The sequence below is a fragment of the Oncorhynchus nerka genome, linkage group LG19, assembly GCF_034236695.1.
Source record: "Oncorhynchus nerka isolate Pitt River linkage group LG19, Oner_Uvic_2.0, whole genome shotgun sequence".
Taxonomy (NCBI): Eukaryota; Metazoa; Chordata; class Actinopteri; order Salmoniformes; family Salmonidae; genus Oncorhynchus; species Oncorhynchus nerka.
The window spans coordinates 16,113,665-16,133,997 of record NC_088414.1 but is presented as its reverse complement, the minus strand read 5'-3'; the positions used below and the strand labels follow the sequence as shown (position 1 = coordinate 16,133,997).

General features: G+C 42.0%; 1 protein-coding gene across 6 annotated transcripts in view; it reads right to left on the bottom strand.

The window, feature by feature from the left end:
• Nucleotides 1–1,910: 1,910 nt before the first annotated feature.
• Nucleotides 1,911–20,333, bottom strand: part of LOC115101109 (electrogenic sodium bicarbonate cotransporter 1-like) — a 67,670-nt gene continuing 49,247 nt past the window's right edge. For 2 of the 6 annotated variants that reach the window (XM_065004753.1, XM_065004757.1), the window contains 14 exons: nucleotides 19,979–20,112; nucleotides 18,110–18,384; nucleotides 16,689–16,744; nucleotides 16,143–16,328; nucleotides 12,769–12,882; nucleotides 11,629–11,790; nucleotides 10,031–10,209; nucleotides 9,580–9,652; nucleotides 8,169–8,237; nucleotides 7,777–7,950; nucleotides 7,297–7,461; nucleotides 6,580–6,682; nucleotides 3,868–3,938; nucleotides 3,589–3,675 (listed from right to left, as the gene is read on the bottom strand). In XM_065004753.1, the coding sequence (XP_064860825.1) occupies nucleotides 3,898–3,938; nucleotides 6,580–6,682; nucleotides 7,297–7,461; nucleotides 7,777–7,950; nucleotides 8,169–8,237; nucleotides 9,580–9,652; nucleotides 10,031–10,209; nucleotides 11,629–11,790; nucleotides 12,769–12,882; nucleotides 16,143–16,328; nucleotides 16,689–16,744; nucleotides 18,110–18,384; nucleotides 19,979–20,112 (1,731 nt within the window). In that variant the 3' untranslated portion in view covers nucleotides 3,589–3,675; nucleotides 3,868–3,897. Of the gene's footprint in view, nucleotides 3,676–3,859; nucleotides 3,939–6,579; nucleotides 6,683–7,296; nucleotides 7,462–7,776; nucleotides 7,951–8,168; nucleotides 8,238–9,579; nucleotides 9,653–10,030; nucleotides 10,210–11,628; nucleotides 11,791–12,768; nucleotides 12,883–16,142; nucleotides 16,329–16,688; nucleotides 16,745–18,109; nucleotides 18,385–19,978; nucleotides 20,113–20,333 lie in introns of all 6 variants that reach the window. The other 4 variants (XM_029620315.2, XM_065004756.1, XM_065004754.1 and 1 more) reach the window with 3 other exon arrangements.

Sequence of the window (20,333 nt, the reverse complement as noted above, 5' to 3'; positions counted from 1 at the left end):
ATCTCAAATCAGGTTTACGGATGCCTGAAATCCGTGGGAACATGCTATGGAAACCACCATGCTTTGGGCAGCACGTAGCCTCGTGGTTACAGTGTTGGGCCAGTAACTGAAAAGTTGGTATGAATACCTGAGGCAACAAGTTGAAACATCGGTTGATGTGCCCTTGAGCATGGCGCTTAACCCTATTTTTATCCAGGGGCACCGCACTACTATGGCTGACCCTGTAAAAACGACACTTTTTAACTGCAACTGTATGTAGCAATAAAAATATTTCATTATGTCACGTGGCCCTCAAGATCAAAGTAACGGGTAATCTCAAGTGATCGTATTTTCCCCTGGAAACCATGACAATAGTGTCCGGCACACTATACAAGATAGTTACAGATTTGAGCTCATTAGGCGTTCATTCCGTTCCCGTGATTCTGTTCGCTACGGCAATGGAAACTATGCAGCAGCCATCACTCGTGGTTATCTTTGCTGTTAGACTCAATGCTGTGACATATATTGGCCTGTTAGGTGGACACAAAACACAGCTTATCCACCTACAACATGTGTGGACGGAGACCTTGTGTGCCCTGCTCTAGGCCTTTCTATCGGACAGGAGATTGAGCTAGGCCTAATGGTCTTTAAGTAGCTTTGATCGCATCAGCTCACTTTTCTCCAGGGTTATGTTTCTCATCCCAGTTAAATTGTTGACCCTATGGTTGACCCCTATAGATTGCTCTGGCTCATTCAACTTCAACAACGTCTATGGTAACGGAGTATATCAACCAATTACAGTGTCTGCCGGCAGTCTATCTGATAAGGTGGTCAATCTAACATCAGTTATTTTGCAAAGAGACCAGGAAAATGGCAGTTCAGAAGACATTTCTTAAGAAGGATTTGTAAATCCGGCCCCTGAATGTTTGGCAAGGTTATATTAGATCACATATAAATTTCTTACATGGAGAGACTAACAATCATTTTCAAAGTGAGTTTATTGCTGTCATTTGAAAAATGTATATGCCAAATCAATCATTTTATAAGTAACATACTCATTCATGATAGTCTATACAGATGAAGGAAGTACTGTAGGTGTAATTGATCGTAATTATAGTTTTATTGCTTGAATATTTTGTTCTACCACGTTTTACAATAAACTGCTCGACACCTGTATCTAAGTGCTTATTTAATATGAACCATGTTTCTAGATAATATTGTATGAAATGTGTCAACAATATTAAAAACATACGTTTTAATTCAATTAGCCCACTGAATCAACACATTTTACAGCAAAACATGGACTCATCCTAAAATTAGAATCCCAGAAAATGAGTATACTGTACAGACGATTAACATTTGTCCCAAGACTGATTAAGATGGGATGCTGGCATTATCTGGGATAGAAAACATGACATCAATAGTGCCCCTGATTAAGAGTGTACCATCATTTCATCATCCGCTGCAGTCCTCTCACACTACCGATACACCTACAAAACAATCTTGTTTGATTATACCTCTCAAGATTACAACAAATATAATTTTGGTATTTTATCACTACAGTATCTTTTATCATTTATAAACCCAGTAATCACTAAGACCACAAAATCAATTTTGCTCAAGTGAATAATTTAAGCCTTAATTTGTACACTGTATCTAAAAAATAATACATTCTATAGAGGGCTGCAATGTATCCGTTTATCAGTAAAATGGCAGCTCTGAAATGTTGAATAACCTCATCCCCAGGTTCAATTGCTACTCAGCGAGTCGGCTCGTGGAAGAGATTAAATAAATGGTTTTTGAATTCATATTTTCTCTTGGTATGGAACTTCGCGAAAAGCTGCAAACTATACAGCATTCGTTTTTGCAGAAATGCAACTGCAAGACACAAGAAACGTCAACATTGCATTGTCTCAGTGATTATTCAATGATTGATCAGTTCATAATCAGTTTAATATAATAAAAAAACAACACTAAATCATCACTTTGTTAAAAAAAGGTAATACAAATGTCACTCCACAGACAACTGTAAAAATGCTGTCATCTCATTAACGGCTTAATAGTAAATACACTTAATTATTATTTTACTTATTCTCTCAGCAATATAATATACGTCACTGTTATTGCATTTTCATTTCATTTCAATATGATACAAATAAAAATCTTTGAATTAATTAGTTACAGAGCAAAAGGAACTCAGAAAGTGATTAGATAGAGATCCTATGCTGTGCCCTTTCATAAAAAGAATTCAGTATGATGACAGATAATTTCATATTAACAATGTGTTCATCATACTGTACTTATAAATACCTGGCACCTACATTAATTAAGTCAGAGGTAGAGCCAAAAATACAAGTATATACATGTATTTCAATCCCTACTACAGATAAGTGCGGTTGAAGTCCTCTGTCTCTTATAAAGCTGATAGAAACAACAGACATTCTTAGGAAAACAGTTCAATCAGAAAAGTTTCACACACAATGGGAAGGAAAATACTCAAATCAACATTTTGAATCAAGAGCATTTATGTTGTTTTGTTTTGCATAGATAGAGATTAAATAAATAATACAAGTGTGAAGGAATAAGATAAAAGACGGAGGAATATTAATATACATGAACAATAAAACTATAATAGGCCTATGCTGGACAGTAGGACATGAAAAAATTATGAGATTTGAAAGTTTGATCTGTTCTGGCCGGCAAAAATAGGACAGTCCAGTTTAATGTCACCATAAGATCTGTATAAGAACATATGTTGTACTTAATGATCTAACAGGCATGTACTATGAATACATAAAGCATTGCATTAGTTTGTGAATGCTTTATAAATCATGAATACCTTACCCATGAATTAGCCATAAATGGCTAACAATGAACTTCAAAGTTTTCCTTGGTACAGAGCATTAGGGCGATTCCAAGCCAGCGGGAGCAGAAAATATTTTCAGGCTACGCTGCCGTGGAATCGGCCATTACTGTTTTCATACCGCAAATGAAGAATCACATCTCCCCTATCACAAGGGTCCCTCCTATACTTCTCACTCTCAAAACAAAGAATTATGTCCGTTAAAAAAAAAAAATACAAATATGTACTTTTGCAGGACATTAAAAGGAGGAGTATACAACAGTGCTACAGTATAAAAAGAGGCTGCTGTAAGAGTCTGTGGTTACATCCACAATGGCACCCTATTCCCTACCAGACCTGGGTTCAAATACATGTGTACTTGAGTATTTTCAAATACACAGCCCCAAATAAGTACTTTTATTTTTGTATTCAAATGGTTATGCAAAAAAAACAAATAGTTGACCAAATTGTATTTGAAAGTATATTTTCATATAGCTGGATTAAATGCATGGGAGTGTATTTCAGTCCATGCATTTTTGTATTTTCAAATACATTCCAATATTCAACTGCTTGTTTTTTCAAATAAAGGTTTTCTGAATACATGTTTTGAATATTTGAAACCAGGTCTGTTCCCTATATAGTGCACTGCTTTTGACCAGGGCCCTATGGAATTTCAGTAGTAGTGTGCAGGTAATGCTGCTGGTTCAGTTGGGTTGTTTGGACATTAGGACAGGTTGTTGTTAGACTAAAGGGACGTTTCAGAACTCTGAGCCTGTTTTTTCCAGAAGAAGCTTTTGTCCTCCTGCTCCAGTTCGATCCTAATCTGAGGCGCTGCTTTTTTTAATGGATTCAGACTGAAAGAGAAAGAAAGAGAGTGGAGGTGGAAACAGAGAGAAGTATGAGAGAGTGAACAACCAGGGACAGCAAACGTTCAACATTAATATGACAAGCTGTACTCTAGAATAGATTGTCACAACATGTGATATTGGTGTGAGTGTCTATGGGTATAAAATAAGGCATGCAAGCAGGCACACTCACATAGTTACCTTGCAACAGTAGTGGGCTTAAAGTAGCCCTCAGCATGCTGAGTGTGGGTCAAGGAAAGACGGCGGGGGTCCTACGGGAGAAGACCAAATACGCACAACATTAACATAAATGTTTTAGCCACTTAAATATTCCCCCCAAATATTCTCCCAATTCAAGACGGGTATAGCAAAAGAGGAAAGTTAGAGCAAGCTTTGCAATGCCAGGATGTTTCACAGTCGAAGTAGCTGTTAAAGACCGAGTGCAGTCAAAAAGTGATTTTCCTGTGTACATACACTACCGGTCAAAAGTTTTAGAACACCTACTCATTCAAGGGTTGTTCTTTATTTTTACAATTTTCTACATTGTAAAATAATAGGGAAGTCCTCAAAACTATGAAATAACACATACAGAATCATGTTGTAACCAAAAAAAAGTGTTAAACAAATCAAAATACCCGTTGCCTTTGACAGCTTTGCACACTCTTGGCATTCTCTCAACCAGCTTCATGAGGTAGTCACCTGGAATGCATTACAATTAACAGGTGTGCCTTCTTAAAAGTTCATTTGTGGAATTTCATTTCTTCTTAATGCGTTTGAGCCAATCAATTGTGTTGTGACAAGGTAGGGGTGGTATACAGAAGATAGCCCTATTTGGTAAAAGACCAAGTCCATTTTATGGGAAGAACAGCTCAAATAGGCAAAGCTAAACGACAGTCCATCATTATTTTAAGACATGAAGGTCAGTCAATACGGAACATTTCTTCAAGAGCAATCGCAAAAACCATCAAGCGCTATGATGAAACTGGCTCTCATGAGGACCGCCACAGGAAATGAAGTTCTGAGGAAAGAGTTCTCTCTGCTGCAGAGAATAAGTTCATTAGAGTTACCAGTCTCAGAAATTGCCGCCCAAATAAATGCTTCACAGAGTTCAAGAAACAGACATCTCAACATCAACTGTTCAGAGGAGACTGTGTGAATCAGGCCTTTGTGGTCAAATCGCTGCAAAGAAAGAAACCACTATTAAAGGACACCAATAAGAAGGAACAGACTTGTTTGGGCCAAGAAACACGAGCAATGGACATTAGACCGATGGAAATTTGTCCTTTGGCGTGGAGTTCAAATTGAAGATTTTTGGTTCCAACTGCCGTTTCTTTGTGAGACACGGTGTGGGTGAACGGATGATATCCACATGTGTATTTCCCACTGTTAAGCATGGAGGAAGTGTTATGATGTGGGGGTGCTTTGCTGGTGACACGGTCTGTGATTTATTTAGAATTCAAGGCACACTTAAACAGCATGGCTACCACAGCATTCTGCACCGATATGCCATCCCATCTGGTTTGTGCGTAGTGGGACTATCATTTGTTTTTCAACAGGACAATGACCCAACACACCTCCAGGCTGTGTTGGTTTGGTATGAGTCGAACTGCGGACTTAAGGAAAAGCAGCCAACAAGTGCTCAGCATTTGTGGGAACTCCTTCACAACAGTTGGAAAAGCATTCCAGGTGAAGCTGGTTGAGAGAATGCCAAGACTGTGCAAGTCTGTCATCAAGGCAAAGGGTGGCTATTTGAAGATTACTACATGATTCCATGTGTGTTATTTCATAGTTTTGATGTCTTCACTATTATTCTACAATGTAGAAAATAGTAAAAATAAAGAAAAACCCTTTTGACCGGTAGTGTCACTATGAGATTTAAATAATACTGTGAAATTGTGAACATTAAGATAACGCCCAATCAGTGTAAGAGCTGTTTGAAAAGATGGCCTGATTTTTTGGGATGAAGTTTTGGCCTTCCATGGTGACATCACCATGTGGTAAATTATTTAGTAGACCAATAAGAAAGAGAGTTCCAAACCTCTCTGCCAATAACAGCACATTTTCAGTTTTCCACTACCCACTCAGACAGTCCTAGCAAAAATACTGCGAAATTTTTGTTTTTTATTTTCCTTGTTGACTTTTTAAAATTGAAAACAATCACATTAAGGTGCTTAATTGTTACCCCAAAAATAATTTGATTTTGAAATTTTTAAAAATGGCTGCATTGGCCCTTTAATTAAGCATTCGAAAGCAGCTAAAACAGTAAGAAAGAATTAGAAAAGTAAGGTCATCTGCATTAGTTTCTCAAAATAAAACTGGATGTCTGCAAAGTCAGAGAAAAGCATGAGATTTGATGAAGACCCAAAGATTAGGTTACTGCTTTGCGGCGAGAGAGGGAGGGAGGGAAAGAGATTGATTCTCAAATGGGCATAATTCGTTAGTGTGCTGACCAGAGGAGTACGCTCCGTTACGCGATTACCTAGTTCGGCAGAGGATGCACAAGAGTATTCTCCAGGCAGCAAGTGCGGAAGTGTTTTTAAAATCCACCACATCCCCTTTGAATCAGCTGTTCTTTTCTCAAAGAAAAGCCTGCCAACATTTAAAAACCATACGCCACTTATACTTTTTTCTATAAAATGTCTTGCACAACCAGCTAAATTTGTTTTTAGCACTTTACACATTGATGGTGGGATTTGTTGTGTTTCCATGTTTCCTCTCCTTGCCTCCACTCCCTCGATGGAAAACAGGACGCGAGGAGTCGAGCAAAACCAAATTAGATTCTCCCAGAGGAAAAGAAGGGAAGCGGGCAAGAAGGTAAGAGAGAAACAATTCCAAGGCATTCATTAGCAGCACTAAGTAGTAAGCCCAGTGCGGTTGTGGGTAAGAGACCCCACGCAATCCTGTTGTACTCACTGTCTGAAGTCTTATCCTTATTCCCCAACATGGGCTCCGTCTCCATTATATCCATGGAGATTTTAATACTGGGGATATTGTCATTGTAGGGGTACTCAGAGGGCTGGAGGGAGAGACAATAACAACGGCTATATTTTTTTGCATATTGGCAACTAATTAACTGGGTCGTATTAATTTGGGCACACAATAGCAAAAAATCATTTTGCAATGGAAAACCAAAACGTGTGTTTCTCATTGAACAAGTTCAGGTAGTCCTTACCTGTTTCATTGCGTTTTACTTTGTTTGGTAAATAATGACTACGACACATGCGTTTACTGTAATGGTGTCTAAGTGGCGCTCGTCTTAAAACAAAGTAATTCATACTGTCATTCTTGCTGTGTTATTAACGATTTTAACAATGTAGTTTCTATACAAATACCTGGTCATTTCTGTACCGTAAGTCCGTGGAAAAGACAGTGCTCAGACAGACAGACAGTATTCATTTCAGAGAGATAGTATTGGACAGAGGGTGAACACAGGTGACAAAATTGAGGATTGGAGAAGTGAGGGACGACAGGTCATGAGTTAAGGGTATCAGTGTTCTACAAAAAGTAACATAATAGTGCTACATGAGTACTATTACTACTTTTATCATCATCACGAGGTAAAACCTTTGGGAAAAACACATTAAATTAAACAAACTGTTTAGTTTCCAATAAAGCCTCAAAATAACGTACAAAATCGATTTCACTGTCGATGCTTCCTTTCTTCTGCTTCTTCTTCCTCTTCTCGTCCTCCTTCTTCTTCTTGTCTTTCTCCGGGATGACATCGTCCAGGTAGCTGAGGTCGTGCTGGGAGAAGATGTAGTCCATGGCCCTTCTGACCGCCACCAGGGCCAAGATCTGGAGAGACGGACACAGACACACATCAATGGAGATAGATAATGGTTCTACTATATACTGTGTTGGTGGGTATGTGGCTGGATTCATTGTACGGTATGTGTGTTTGTGTCAGCTAGTAACGGATTCCACACTGAGTGGATGTGTCACAACCATATTTTACCCATCTGTATGTGTAGGAATGGTTTATTATTGGTTAATTGGTACATTTCATCTTGTAGGTGTACTTACTTGTCTGACTGTTGCACACATACCTGGGAGTGCGTGTGTCTGTGCGTGCATTTGTATGTGTGTGTGTGTTGCATGCGCATAGCTCACCATGACAGGGAAGATGATGGCAGCGACAGTGGACTTAAGGACCCAGAGGAGGGCGAGACAGAGAGCCTGTATGAAGGTAAACAGGTGGATGCGACGCTGGGGAACGTGGCGCAGGTAGATCAGGTCAGGCTGGTGCTTGGCAGGCATCAGGAGAAGCTGCAGGCGATCCATGAACTGATGGACAGACAGTCGCACAGAAGTAAGGCTAGGATACATGGGCTGGGGGTGCGACTGGCATCACAGACACTATTGTTGATGGACTAATATAACTAACAGGCACAGAGTTTCAGATTCCATTTTGACTCGGTGTTCTCTGACTGACATCTGTACAGCGTTAAGAACCAGATACATGGAAGCGACTTATGTGACAGGTTTGGGTCAGAGCCACTCACCTGGACACCGTTGAGAGATGCCACGCCCATGTAGAGGAACACGCCATAGAGCACGGGCATAGGGATGAACTGGGGAGACAGAACAGGACTGGGTGAATGAGATAACGGAGGTAGAGGCTGTTTTCCACAGAAATACAATCAAAAAACATATTCCTTCCTTTTTAAATTTTTCTAGGGCTGATATGAAAACATCTTATCAAAAAAGAAGGTTAAGGTTAACCCTGTTTTCAATAACAACAGTGATAACTTTTGATTATATGTTGTATCGTTCGCTCTCAAATAAATAAATACATGTACTTTTTACCCCTTTTTCTCCCTAATTGGTAGTTCCAGTCTTGTCCCATCGCTGCAACTCCCATACAGACTTGGGAGAGGCGAAGATCGAGAGCCATGCATCCTCCGAAACATGACCCTGCCAAGCTGCACTGCTCCTTGACACACTGCTCGCTTAACCCGGAAGCCAGCCGCACCAAAAAAACACAGTACAGCTAGTGACCGAAGTCAGCGTTCATGCCCGCCACAAGGAGTTGCTAGAGCACAATGGGACAAGCACATCCTGGCCGGCCAAACCCTCCCCTAACCCGGACAACGCTGGGCCACATGGGCAGCACACGGTCGCGAACGGCTGAGACACAGCCTGGGATCGAACCCGGGTCTGTAGTGACACCTTAGACTGCTGCGCCACTCGGGAGGCCCCCACGTTAACCTTTTTTGCTGTCTTCAGCTCATACTTATTTAGATGTTTTAGAACAAAACAAAACACTAATTTATTCTGAATAGAAGGAGATCAATGTGTTTAGAGTAAGACCCCCCCTCCACACAAACACACTAAATGGCTCGGGGAGCTGAGGGATGTGAAGAGACTACAGTAGACTACACTAGAAAAGACACCATCTCAGAGATGGAGGTGTAACTACTCTAAACGGCCCACAAGGGGGAGGACCATTCCCACTCACAGCACTGTAAAGTCATTTATGATGGTCAGATTAACGAGAGAACAGGTAACCGGAGAAGTCATAGTCACTGAGCTGCAACCTGACCCTAAGCCCCGATGATGAACATGCGTATTTCACATCACCTCAACTAGGCCCCTCACTAATTGGATGACCACAATAATTCACATTATTTACAATTGGAATGAGTGATGGGATTTCCCACTAAAAGGGGAGGACAGTAATCCAGTAAATTGAGAATAGAAAATATAGATTTAAAACAGGTAGAACAGGCTCAGCTAGTGGCAGGATTGTGGGTTTGATTCCAGCTAAGGCCACTCATATGAAAAGTGTTTGCTAAATGGCATATATTATTGTAGATTTAAAGGGAATAAATTATATGGATTTAGAGAATGGACAGGTACAGAGCCGGTAGATTTAAAGGGAATTGGGGAATGAACACGTGTATGAAGCGCTACCTTGAGGATGGGAGCCATGAAGACAGACAGTCCAGTCAGAACGAAGACAATGACACCGGTCACTCTCTGCTCCCTGCGGTAAGAAGGGACAGTTCATCCCACATCACATCATACAAACACACACTGCACAGACACCACATCAACCAAAGTCAATTTTCAAACTATTCTGTCCAAACTATTGACTATATAAACTAAACTATTCTGATGTGACAATCAAATAACTTCATCATGTTCACGTACTGCTACGAGATTGTAAAATGTATTCTATTCAAACAAAAACAAAAATGTGACTGTGTGGGAATGGCGACAAAGTGAAACTCAAGTCCATTGTACTGTAGGCTACATGTAAAGGAGCCAGGAGTCTTTCTGCTCTGATAGCTCTCTTCGCTTCACTGACTCTTTCTCCATTCCTCCCTTCTCACCTCCCTCCCTCCCCTCCCTGTTCACCCACCTGACACCCAGGAACTTGGGCTGCTCCCCAGGAGCCGAGCACTGGGTCTCCATCTTCAGAGAGTCGATGTGGGCGATGGAGATGACAGTGGCAGCCACGTACCAGGGCAGGCCCATGAAGGAACACACAATGAGTAGTACTGCTACCCAGAACAGGTCCAAGTGGTAGCCTGCCCCTTTCTGTGTGGAGGAGGAAAGAGAGAAGAGAAGGAAATGGAGAGCTGTGTGTCAGTAACCACTAACCACAAGGAATCAAATGAGTTGCCATGGACTTAACATCCAATGCAAAGTGGAGCCGCCCCTCTGTTTTTTCCAGTTCATTATCCTTATCTTAAGATACACTACATCACCAAAAGTATGTGGATACACCTTCAAGTTAGTGGTTTCGGTTATTTCAGTCACACCCGTTGCTGACAGGTGTATAAAATTGAGCACACAGCCATGCAATCTACATAGACAAACATTGCCAGTAGAATGGCCCATAGTGAAGAGCTCAGTGAATTTTAATGTGGCACCGTCATAGGATGCCACCTTTCCTACAAGTCAGTTCATCAAATTTCTGCCCTGCTCGAGCTGCCCCGGTCAACTGTAAGTGCTGTGAAGTGGAAACATCTAGGAACAATAAGTGCTGAAGCAAATCGTCTGTCCTCGGTTGCAACACTTACTACCGAGTTCCAAACTGCCTCTGGAAGCAACGACAGCACAAGAACTGTTTGTCGGGAGCTTCATGAAATGGGTTTCCATGGCCGAGCAGCCTAAGATCAAGCCTAAGATCACCATGCGCAATGCCAAGTGTCGGCTGGAGTGGTGTAAAGCTCGCTGCCATTGGACTCTGGAGCAGTGGAAACACGTTCTCTGGAGTGATGAATCCCGCTTCACCATCTGGCAGTCCGATGGATGAATCTGGGTTTGGCAGATGCCAGGAGAACACTACCTGCCCGAATGCATAGTGCCAACTGTAAAGTTTGGTACAAGAGGAATAATTGTCTGGGACTGTTTTTCACAGTTCGGACTAGGCCTCTTAGTTCCAGTGAAGGGAAATCTTAACGCTACAGCATACAATATCATTCAAGATGATTCTGTGCTTCCAACTTTGTGGCAACAGTTTGGGGAAGGCCCTTTGCTGTTTCAGCATGACAATTCCCCCGTCACAAAGCAAGGTCCATACAGAATGTTTTGTCAAGATCGGTGTGGAAGAACTTGACTTGCCTGCACAGACCCTGACCTCAAACCCATCGAACACCTTTGGGAGGAATTGGAACGCCGACTGCGAGCGAGGCCTAATCGTTCAACATCAGTGCCCGACCTCGCTAATTATCTTGTGGTTGAATGGTAGCAAGTCCCCAACGTCTAGTGGAAAGCCTTCCCAGAGGAGTGGAAGCTGTTTTAGCAGCAAAGAGGGGACCAAATCCATATTAATGCTAATGATTATGGAATGAGATGTTCGACGAGCAGGTGTCCACATACATGTGGTGTATTTGTGAGAAGTCATTATCTTATCTATTCTCTTTACCCCTCTGACCGAGTGCCCCTTCATCCCTCCTCTTCTACCCCTCCGCCCCTCTCTCCCTTGCGCCCTCCATCCCCTCCGCTCCTCACCTTGAGTTTGTGCTCCTTTCTGTTGACGATGACAGCGGTGATCTGCTGGTCCATGAACACCAGGATGGTGACCAGGAGAGCAGGGAGGGCTGCAGCCAGATACACCCACCACGGGTTCCCTCCAAACGGGGGCACGAACCAGCCACGGTTGGGGCTGGTGGGCTGGGGACCAGGAGCAGAGACACACAGCGTCAGATAAATATTGTAGGCCAGGGTTGATTTAAAAAGACACAGGACAACAGACTCTCTCACACTTCATCCTTACCAAGCTAACATGGTCATGGTTTCAGGGTGTTCTTAGAAATGTCATTTTGTTGTCAGGAGTGTGTCATGACTCAATGTAAAATGTGATATGGTTGCCCTGACATTATATGAAACATTTCCTCTCATGGAAACAAAATGTCCTTATTCTGCTGTACTTTGAGTTAGAGTCTAAAAGTCCTGGAGAGGTACATCATTACACGACAAAGAAAACCCTCTGAAATTAGTCTGCAGCTGCACAAAGCTGTGTCTGTACCTGCAACTATAAGGACCTCAGTGTTCTCCCCATGTCCTATAATCACCTTGTATTTCATGCACGCACCCCCTCCTCACATTTCCCCTCTTCCTCCACATCACCCTTGCCCCATTCAAACTCACCCCTCCCCAACCCCCACGCTCGATACTTCACCCTTCCTCACCCCCACCATTCGGCCCCAGTGAGGTAAGGTAAACTGAGGTAAGCTAATAATCTTAGTGACTGGCTCTGTATCAGAGTTTCAGGTTCTATCTGCTCTCCCTCCTTGGCAGTAGTACACAGCCAGGTAATGATTATACAAGACTTTAAGACAAGGATTACAAAGACTGTCTGCCAAAGAAAATGCAGCATTGTTCAGGCGGAGATCTGATTGATACACCTGTCCCTGATAGAGTAACTCTAGAAAATGATATTGTTTCATATATAAATCCAAATCTAGACCAGAGTGTACTACATACACCTTTGCTTATACTTGAATATAAAGCATCATCACTAAAATGAATGCAGGTGTAAACCTGCGCACTATACAAAACAAGAACAGGGGATGTAGTGGATCATATACAAAGCCCACGTTTCTGCACAAGGCCTCTCTCAACACCACAGACATCCGCCCTGGTACTAACCTTGAATTCAGTTGGCACGATGAGCTTGGGTGTGTCTACTCCGACCAAGGCATCCACACCACAGAAGATGACAATAGCCAGGATGATGGCAAAATCACTGATCAGTTTCCTCACCTGCGGGTACAATAGGGAGGCACAACCGTGTTGAGTTTTGCAAGGCTTTTGGCTGAGACAATACAGTAAGAACTACCATTTTTCGTCACACAAAAATATGTTCACGAGGGTGGAGCAGAATTTTTCCAACTAAGCCATTATGACCAATGTAGTTTCACTGAGTGCAGTTATTTAGCCAAAGCTTTATTGGGGGGGATGGTTACAATAAGGCTAACCAAAATATTCCAATTATCTCAGATTTCACATTCATCTTACTGTAGATATTGTATATTTAGATTGCTGTTACTGTATTGCTCCATATACTTGAGCCATGTTTCCAAACATTCAAACCCCTTACTGTAAATAGGCTACTGGACTCATGTTGTGAACAGTATGTAATGGAGGTGCCACACCCTCCCTTCTCTCCCTCCAATCCCTCCCTCCTTCCCAGAGTGCGATAAATTAGTGGAAATATTAACGTCTACAGCAGTGCTTGACTTGGTCTATAATAAGTGTCGTTACTTACTTTGGGTGCCGGTTCTGTTTATATTTAGGTGCAGGAACTGCACAAAACAACTTTGGAGCTAATATTTTATGAGGTGCAGGAACTCAAGCAGTAGGAAATGAGTGGTGCAGTGGGGCGGCAGGGTAGCCTAGTGGTTAGAGCATTGGACTAGTAACCGGAAGGTACAAATCTGTCGTTCTGCCCCTGAACAGGCAGTTAACCCACTGTTCCTAGGCCGTCATTGAAAATAAGAATTTGTTCTTCACTGACTTGCAATAGTAAAATAAAACATTTTTTAAAAACTCAGTACTGCTGAGCTCCTGCTCAAGTCAAGCACTGATCTACGGTCCTGCCTAGGGTCCGAGCCAGCAATGCAGGACAATGAGACAGATAAAGCAGTTGACAGAGAGCGTAGTGAGGAGCAGGGTAAAGTGAGCCTAGCTCTGGGCCTAATTTTTTTTTAAAGTGCTGATCTAGGATCAGCCCCCTCCCCCCGCTCTTAATCATTATGAGCTGCCTATATAAACACTCCAACTAAGGCCACAGAGTTTAGAGAGGACTCTTGGCTGGCTTAACACACACTACTAATGTAATGACTGTGTGTGAATGAGGACAAGAGGATGGGGCCCTCCTCCACTGGGAAATACAGAGATGAATACTGCCCATACTGTATACCAGGCAGCTCATCCACTGGTGTTTTGTTTATATTTAAGGATACAGATACACTGAAGAGTAAGCGTAGTGTTAGTGTATGCCCACACTAACACACCGACTTACACTTTAGTACATCCCATTCCTTACAGCACAGCACCTTGCACAGTGTCAGTGGTCGACATTTTACCTTCCTGCTAAGACTCTCATTGACATCTGAGCCTATAGACTAACCTGAGAATGTCACAGCAAGGAGGGGGAGCAAGGGGGTTTATAGTGATTTGCTGTACATCATGACAAGAGTGTGTGAAGGGAGCTGGAGCAGAGCGGGCCCAATTTGACTGGAGCGAGGAGCGAGATTCCCAAAGGCTGGAGCGTCTGCCTTCTTGCCCACCCCAATTTTGCTCCAGTAGAGCTCACTTGAGCTCAGGGCATGCCTGGCCCAGCATCCATTTGTAGTCTACTTGTGTGCTGCTATAGCCCCTTGCTTTAGTCTTTGAGTTTGATAAATATTTTCATAAAGAAACTGATCAAACACAGGTGGAAAATCAAGGTGACTTACAAAGATGAGGATCAAGAGCAAGAAAGGGAGTACAGTGATGTAGTGTCCACAACTTAAGAACTATTGTGTAATCTGAAAAAAAAAAACATATCCCAAAAGCATGGTGGTGTACTTACTACGTGCACATGCTAAAAGAAAGGAACCAGGTGGGTAGCTAACTAAGTTTGTCGTTGCAAAGTATTTATAAACTAAAAATCAGATCTCTTAAAAAGTTATCTATACAATCATATTTGGCCCAATATGCCTGGCATATTCCCACTTTCAAGAAGCTTTCCGTTTTGATTGGGTTATTTTGCCTAAAAACCTTTGGGCCTACCTATAGAAAAATGTTTAAAAAGCAACTCTGCATCTCTGCAAGTGCGGATAGGATATTCTCTGCTGCTGGCCTGCTCTCCAAGCACCATCGCATGAGCCTGAAGCCACAGACTCTAGCCAAACTCGTGTTTCTAAAAATGAATTCAAAGGCACTGTAGACTGAGCCTAAAAAGGAATTTTTCATTGAATTTGTATTTAAATCTCAGTAAGTCACAGCCATTATGCGCAATTCATAGATTTATAGACAACAAAATGTTGTTTAAATGCCGAGGCTTTATGTCCCTACCAGCCTAGTGTCGCACTCGCAAATGCTGCACAATGTATTTCTTTGTAGGCCATAGCCTTGAAATAATAGAAATAATATAGCTTAAATAATGCAATCTCACTCCTTATTGGGCTCCATGTCTGGCTCCTGACCTATTTCGAGTGTTTATATGTTGTTTAATAATGTAACCTATTTTAAATGATGAGCACTTCTTACATTCACCTTTTCATGTTTATTAAAAAATATGGTTTGGTTTCAATATTTCAAAACCAAAACGGTAGATTCGGGTAGTTTACAAAAATTGATGGGTGTTGATTAAGTTGTGATTTTAAAGAATGGAGCGAATTCGGCGCAGCCTTTATTTCTTGTGAGCGCGGAGCGGTTTATAGGCAGAGAGGTTGGAACGGATGTGGAGCACTGGAGTGGTGCGCCTGCACGGCTCCATGAGTGATGAGCAGGATTTCCGACTGCTCACATACTCTGATCATGACACATCGTTATGTACTCAAACCTGGAAGAACAGAAGCTCAGTGGATGCTAACTGGGTCAAAAGGGTCAGGGCTGTCGGGGGTTTGATTTGTTCATCTGACGACACCGAAGATTTCACCACTGAACCCAGACATGGATCATGGAAATTTGCCAAGAATACATAGAAGGTAATGAAATCCTAGGAAAGTCATACAGTAGGTATATAGGCCTAACTATCATGACTGCTGTAGAATCAATTCTATCTGTAAATATATAGAAAGTAACCTGATTGTATTGCCACTACCTGTTCACACCTCGTCCCTGTAATATACAATGTTTTGACGTTTCATTTACATTCGCCCCTTTCCCTTTCTTAAAAATCAACCAAACTGATCCTAAAACATGATTGGCCGGTGGGGCAGTGAAACGAAGACCCTGAAACATGATTGGCCGACTGGGCTGTCACAACTTTGATCCTGAAATGTGATTGGCGGTCAGGGATGTCAGTCACTCACAGTGGTGGGGAAGAAGCGGCTGAACTTGAACTTCTTGAGACACATGGAGCAAGTGTAGGTCCCCAGGAAAAGGATGAATGACATCAGAGTGACGTCGGGGACGAAGCCGCAGGCTGGACCAATCAGCTCACCACCATACTTCACACACTGTTCCTTATCGAGAGACGCCCACGTGGCATTTACCGGCTACGGGAGAAAAAACAGACACACACACAGACAAAACCATTACATCATGAGTCATGACTAAAGGATTAACTGAATACGTACGTACATGCATAATCTACTAAATCCTAGGAAAAACATTTCACGACATAAGTGAAAGAAAGACCTTTACTGTTGATTTAATTGAAATCAGTTAATGACAGCATTGTCCATCAACAATTCACTGCATTGTTGATGGATACACTGTCATAACCTAATTAACCCACACCAGCTCAGACACATTCCTGTCTGAGACACACTCAGGAATATAGACTTCCTTCAGACCTCCGTGACTGAAGATGATATGGCTGTCAGAGAAGAAACACTCAAGTGGCTGCTGCTTACCAGATCAGTATCATTTATCCAGGAAGAGACATCGCTATAGATACCTGTCACATTTCCTGGATGGAAACAAACCAGAACAAAAACAATGACAGTGAGGTCTCTACAAAACCACTTTACGAGGTACTTGTCGAAATATAACATGCATTTTCCTTTGAGTTTTAAGCACTAGCCTTTTGTCTGAATTGTCAAAAGAGAGAGATGATGGTTGACAGGCTCAGGCATATGCTGTGCTACTTAACTCCGAGCCCCTGAGGAACATATCTTCCACCAACCATATACAGTAGTGCTGAGCGATTAGTTTTTTTGAGGTCGGTTCAGTTTCGGTTCGAATATAAAAAAGAATCACGTTTTTTCTTGATTGTTTTGTTATTTAAATGTGTTATTAAATGCATTAGGTGTGTTGAATCCTCTAACAATAAAGAATAAATGTCCCATGACTGTAGTGACTGACCATTACTGCTTATCACTTATTAACCATCATTTATTCACATTACTTTAATAGAACATATTATATTTTTGTGTATATTATATTTGTTTTATTGTATGACTTTATTATTTAATTCAAAGTCATCATCTCATCTCTATAGAGCTGCTGCCTATGCTGTCTGACAAAATTACTATTTTAATAGTTCTTCAAAGTAAATAAGGCATACTTTTATGACTACTGAATACCAACTATCACTTAGATGATGTATTTTCAGTTGGAGATACTTTGCGAAGCAATTACTCTCTATCCCTCTCGATTGTGTGTCTTCTGTCTCTTTTCTCCCTCTCTGTATCTGCTCCACACAGACCGAACAAGTAGGCTCGCAATGGATTATGGTCATTGTAGTTAATTAACACGTTTTCTGCACTAAACTATGTTGAATATTGGCCTGTTGGAAACTATAATTCCCTACTACATCGTACAGTTCGGGCTGATTTATCTCTAGAGAAACTGCGCACTGAGCGCACAGAAAAAAAATAACTAAATGGAATTCAAATAATTGAACCAATTTTGGTCAATTAGTTGTTTAAAAAAATGAAAAATAACAAACATTTTGGTTAATCGCTCAGCACTACAACCATAGAAATCTGCCATGTCACTCACTAAACAGGACCTGGTAAAACTGTTGAGAAAGTACACAGTGATATCTCTTAAGTAAATACATACTTGTACCATATAATTATAACCAGTTTAAATATTGTGAGAAAAAAAAATTGAGCTATAGGGATGTCAATGGGACGTGAGATCACCGGCTCAAAGCTAGAGCAACACTGGCCAAACCACAGAACCAGAAAGGGATTATATATAAATGGGTCAAACCCTCTTTGGTACACCCTTGTTGTCACCTGGATCATAATCATTAGCACTTTCTGATCTGATTGGTTTAAACCACACAACAGCCAATGAGCTGTAAGCACAGTGCTGATCAGCATACCGTCGTCCGGTAGGGGCATGCAGCGGCAGTCGTACGTTGTGACGTAGTTAGGGTCGTAATCAGCATTAATGGGGTTGTAGTGGGCCAGCTTCAGCATCTTCTTGAAGGCATCATAGATGAAGATGAAGGAGATGAGGGATGAAAAGCCCTCCTCCGTGAAGCGCGTGAAGTACTGGACCAGGAAGCTGGCGTCTGTGGCAACCAGCACCAGGCAAAAGAAAGCTGACCATAGGCCGATCCACAGCCGGAATTCCAGGTAGTCAAAGTCATTGTCTCTGGAGGGAGAGAGAGAGTGATGGTACAACCATGGTTAGTTAACGTAAGAGTAGGTCAATCCATGACCAGAACTCCAGGTAGTCAAAGTCAATGTCTCTGTAGAGGGACAGGTGGGAGAGATGGTAGCATATTAATATATTAACCTTTATCTAAAAAGGAAGTCCCTTCTAAGTCACTTGGCCATTCCTATCCCAAATCAATGCTTGCACAGCATGTACAGTATGTGTGTTTTGTGTGTATCAGAGACAGTCATAAAGATGGACCAGAGGCTGTAAGGCCTGCAAACAACACCACCCAGGAGTCAGTGAACCCAGTCGTGAAAACAGTGGAAGGGCATGGCGGCTTCAACTCAGACCCGAGCCGTGGAAACATGGTGCCGTCAGCTCAGCTTTGATAGTCTCCATTCACGTTATGACATTGAATGAATGTGAATTATTCATAACGGAACATAACCACTCCAGTGTTCTCTGTAATGTAATGCTAGAAGATGGCCTACTCTCTGGCATGGCAAGGAGGAGGGAAAAAGAGAGAAAGAGGAGAAGAGAATTCTGGTCTGGTCTGGCCCGTGTGGGAGCAGGTCTAGACCGGGATCACATGACCCCATTTAGTGGAGGAAATAGGAAGTAGCGAGCAGGACGCAGCGGGAAATGAAAGGACAATCGGCCTGGCAACGGGACCGCAGGCAGTTTGTTTGTTATTGTGAATAAATCGAAGGACTATTTGTTCCAGAGAATCAGATAGATACAAAAACTTGAGCCCAAAACAATGTGGCCAACCTCTGAATGGAGATGAATTGCATATTGTTTATGTCTATCGTGAGTATTATTTGTATTTTAGTTTTACTTGTTTTATAATGAAGGATACACAGAACCTGTGTAAATAGAAAAGCAATATGCAGCTTTTGCCAGAAGGAGAACTAAACACATTCCCATGGTGAATTAGATTGGGGTTTGGGTTTTTAGTGGGCACCACAGTACCCTTGAGCCAGGACCACATACCACTGGTAATCCTCACAACAACAGTCCAACTCTGAAAACAAATACTGGAGCAAAGACAGACATCCCTAGGGCCATTATTGTTGCTAATTTGTTTTACTTCTATTGAATTCTCTCAGACATATTTCCCCAGTCATAGGAGGTCATTTAAATATGAGAGAGAGAAACAAACGACTGGTGGTGGGTAAGTTGCCAACTTACTTACTGAGGTAAAATATGAGTTGAATTCATTAGTTCCCAGTCTAGTGGATTTGTTTGTGGCAGAGTTACTATATCTTAATTACTTTAATGATTGACAGATTTTTGGGGTTATTTTTGTTCTCTGCAATGTAGTCAGTATAGTACCCCCTCTTGGCTCCCACAATCTTCTGAGCCTCATTCCTGAGCCCTTTATATAAAAGGAAGGCCTTGTTCCTTCATTCAATGGCTTCAAGGATTTCATGATTAAACGAAGGGTTGGCTCTCTGCTTTACTCTAACTTGCCTAATGGGAGCCACATGGTTAACAACCTGGAGGAACCTACTCTTGAAAGCCTCCCCGACGGAGTATCAATATCTGTGGTACTCATAATGCAAGAAAAATAGAGGGTGACACTTACTTGCTGAAGTTGAAGAGGAGCCTTTCAAACACCAGTACAGGACCGGTGCTGCTGAGGATGGTGAGAGGCTGGCCAGCCAGCAGACAGAATATGGCCCCTGTCACTGCCGTGCCCAGGAAACTTTCCAACACACCCTGGAGGACAGGAGAGGGACACAGAGGGTCTGGTGAGTCAAAGAAACACACAGAGATAGAAAAAAAAGAGGCAGATGGAGACATTTGTCCCAAATCCAGAGAAAGATTAGTCTCCTGGTGGAGTTAGTTAAAGGTCCTAGGTCAAGAACACAGAGTAAACAGCGAGAGTGGCAAAATCCAAACCACTGTTAGATATGTTTAAACCGAGTGGGACTGGACAG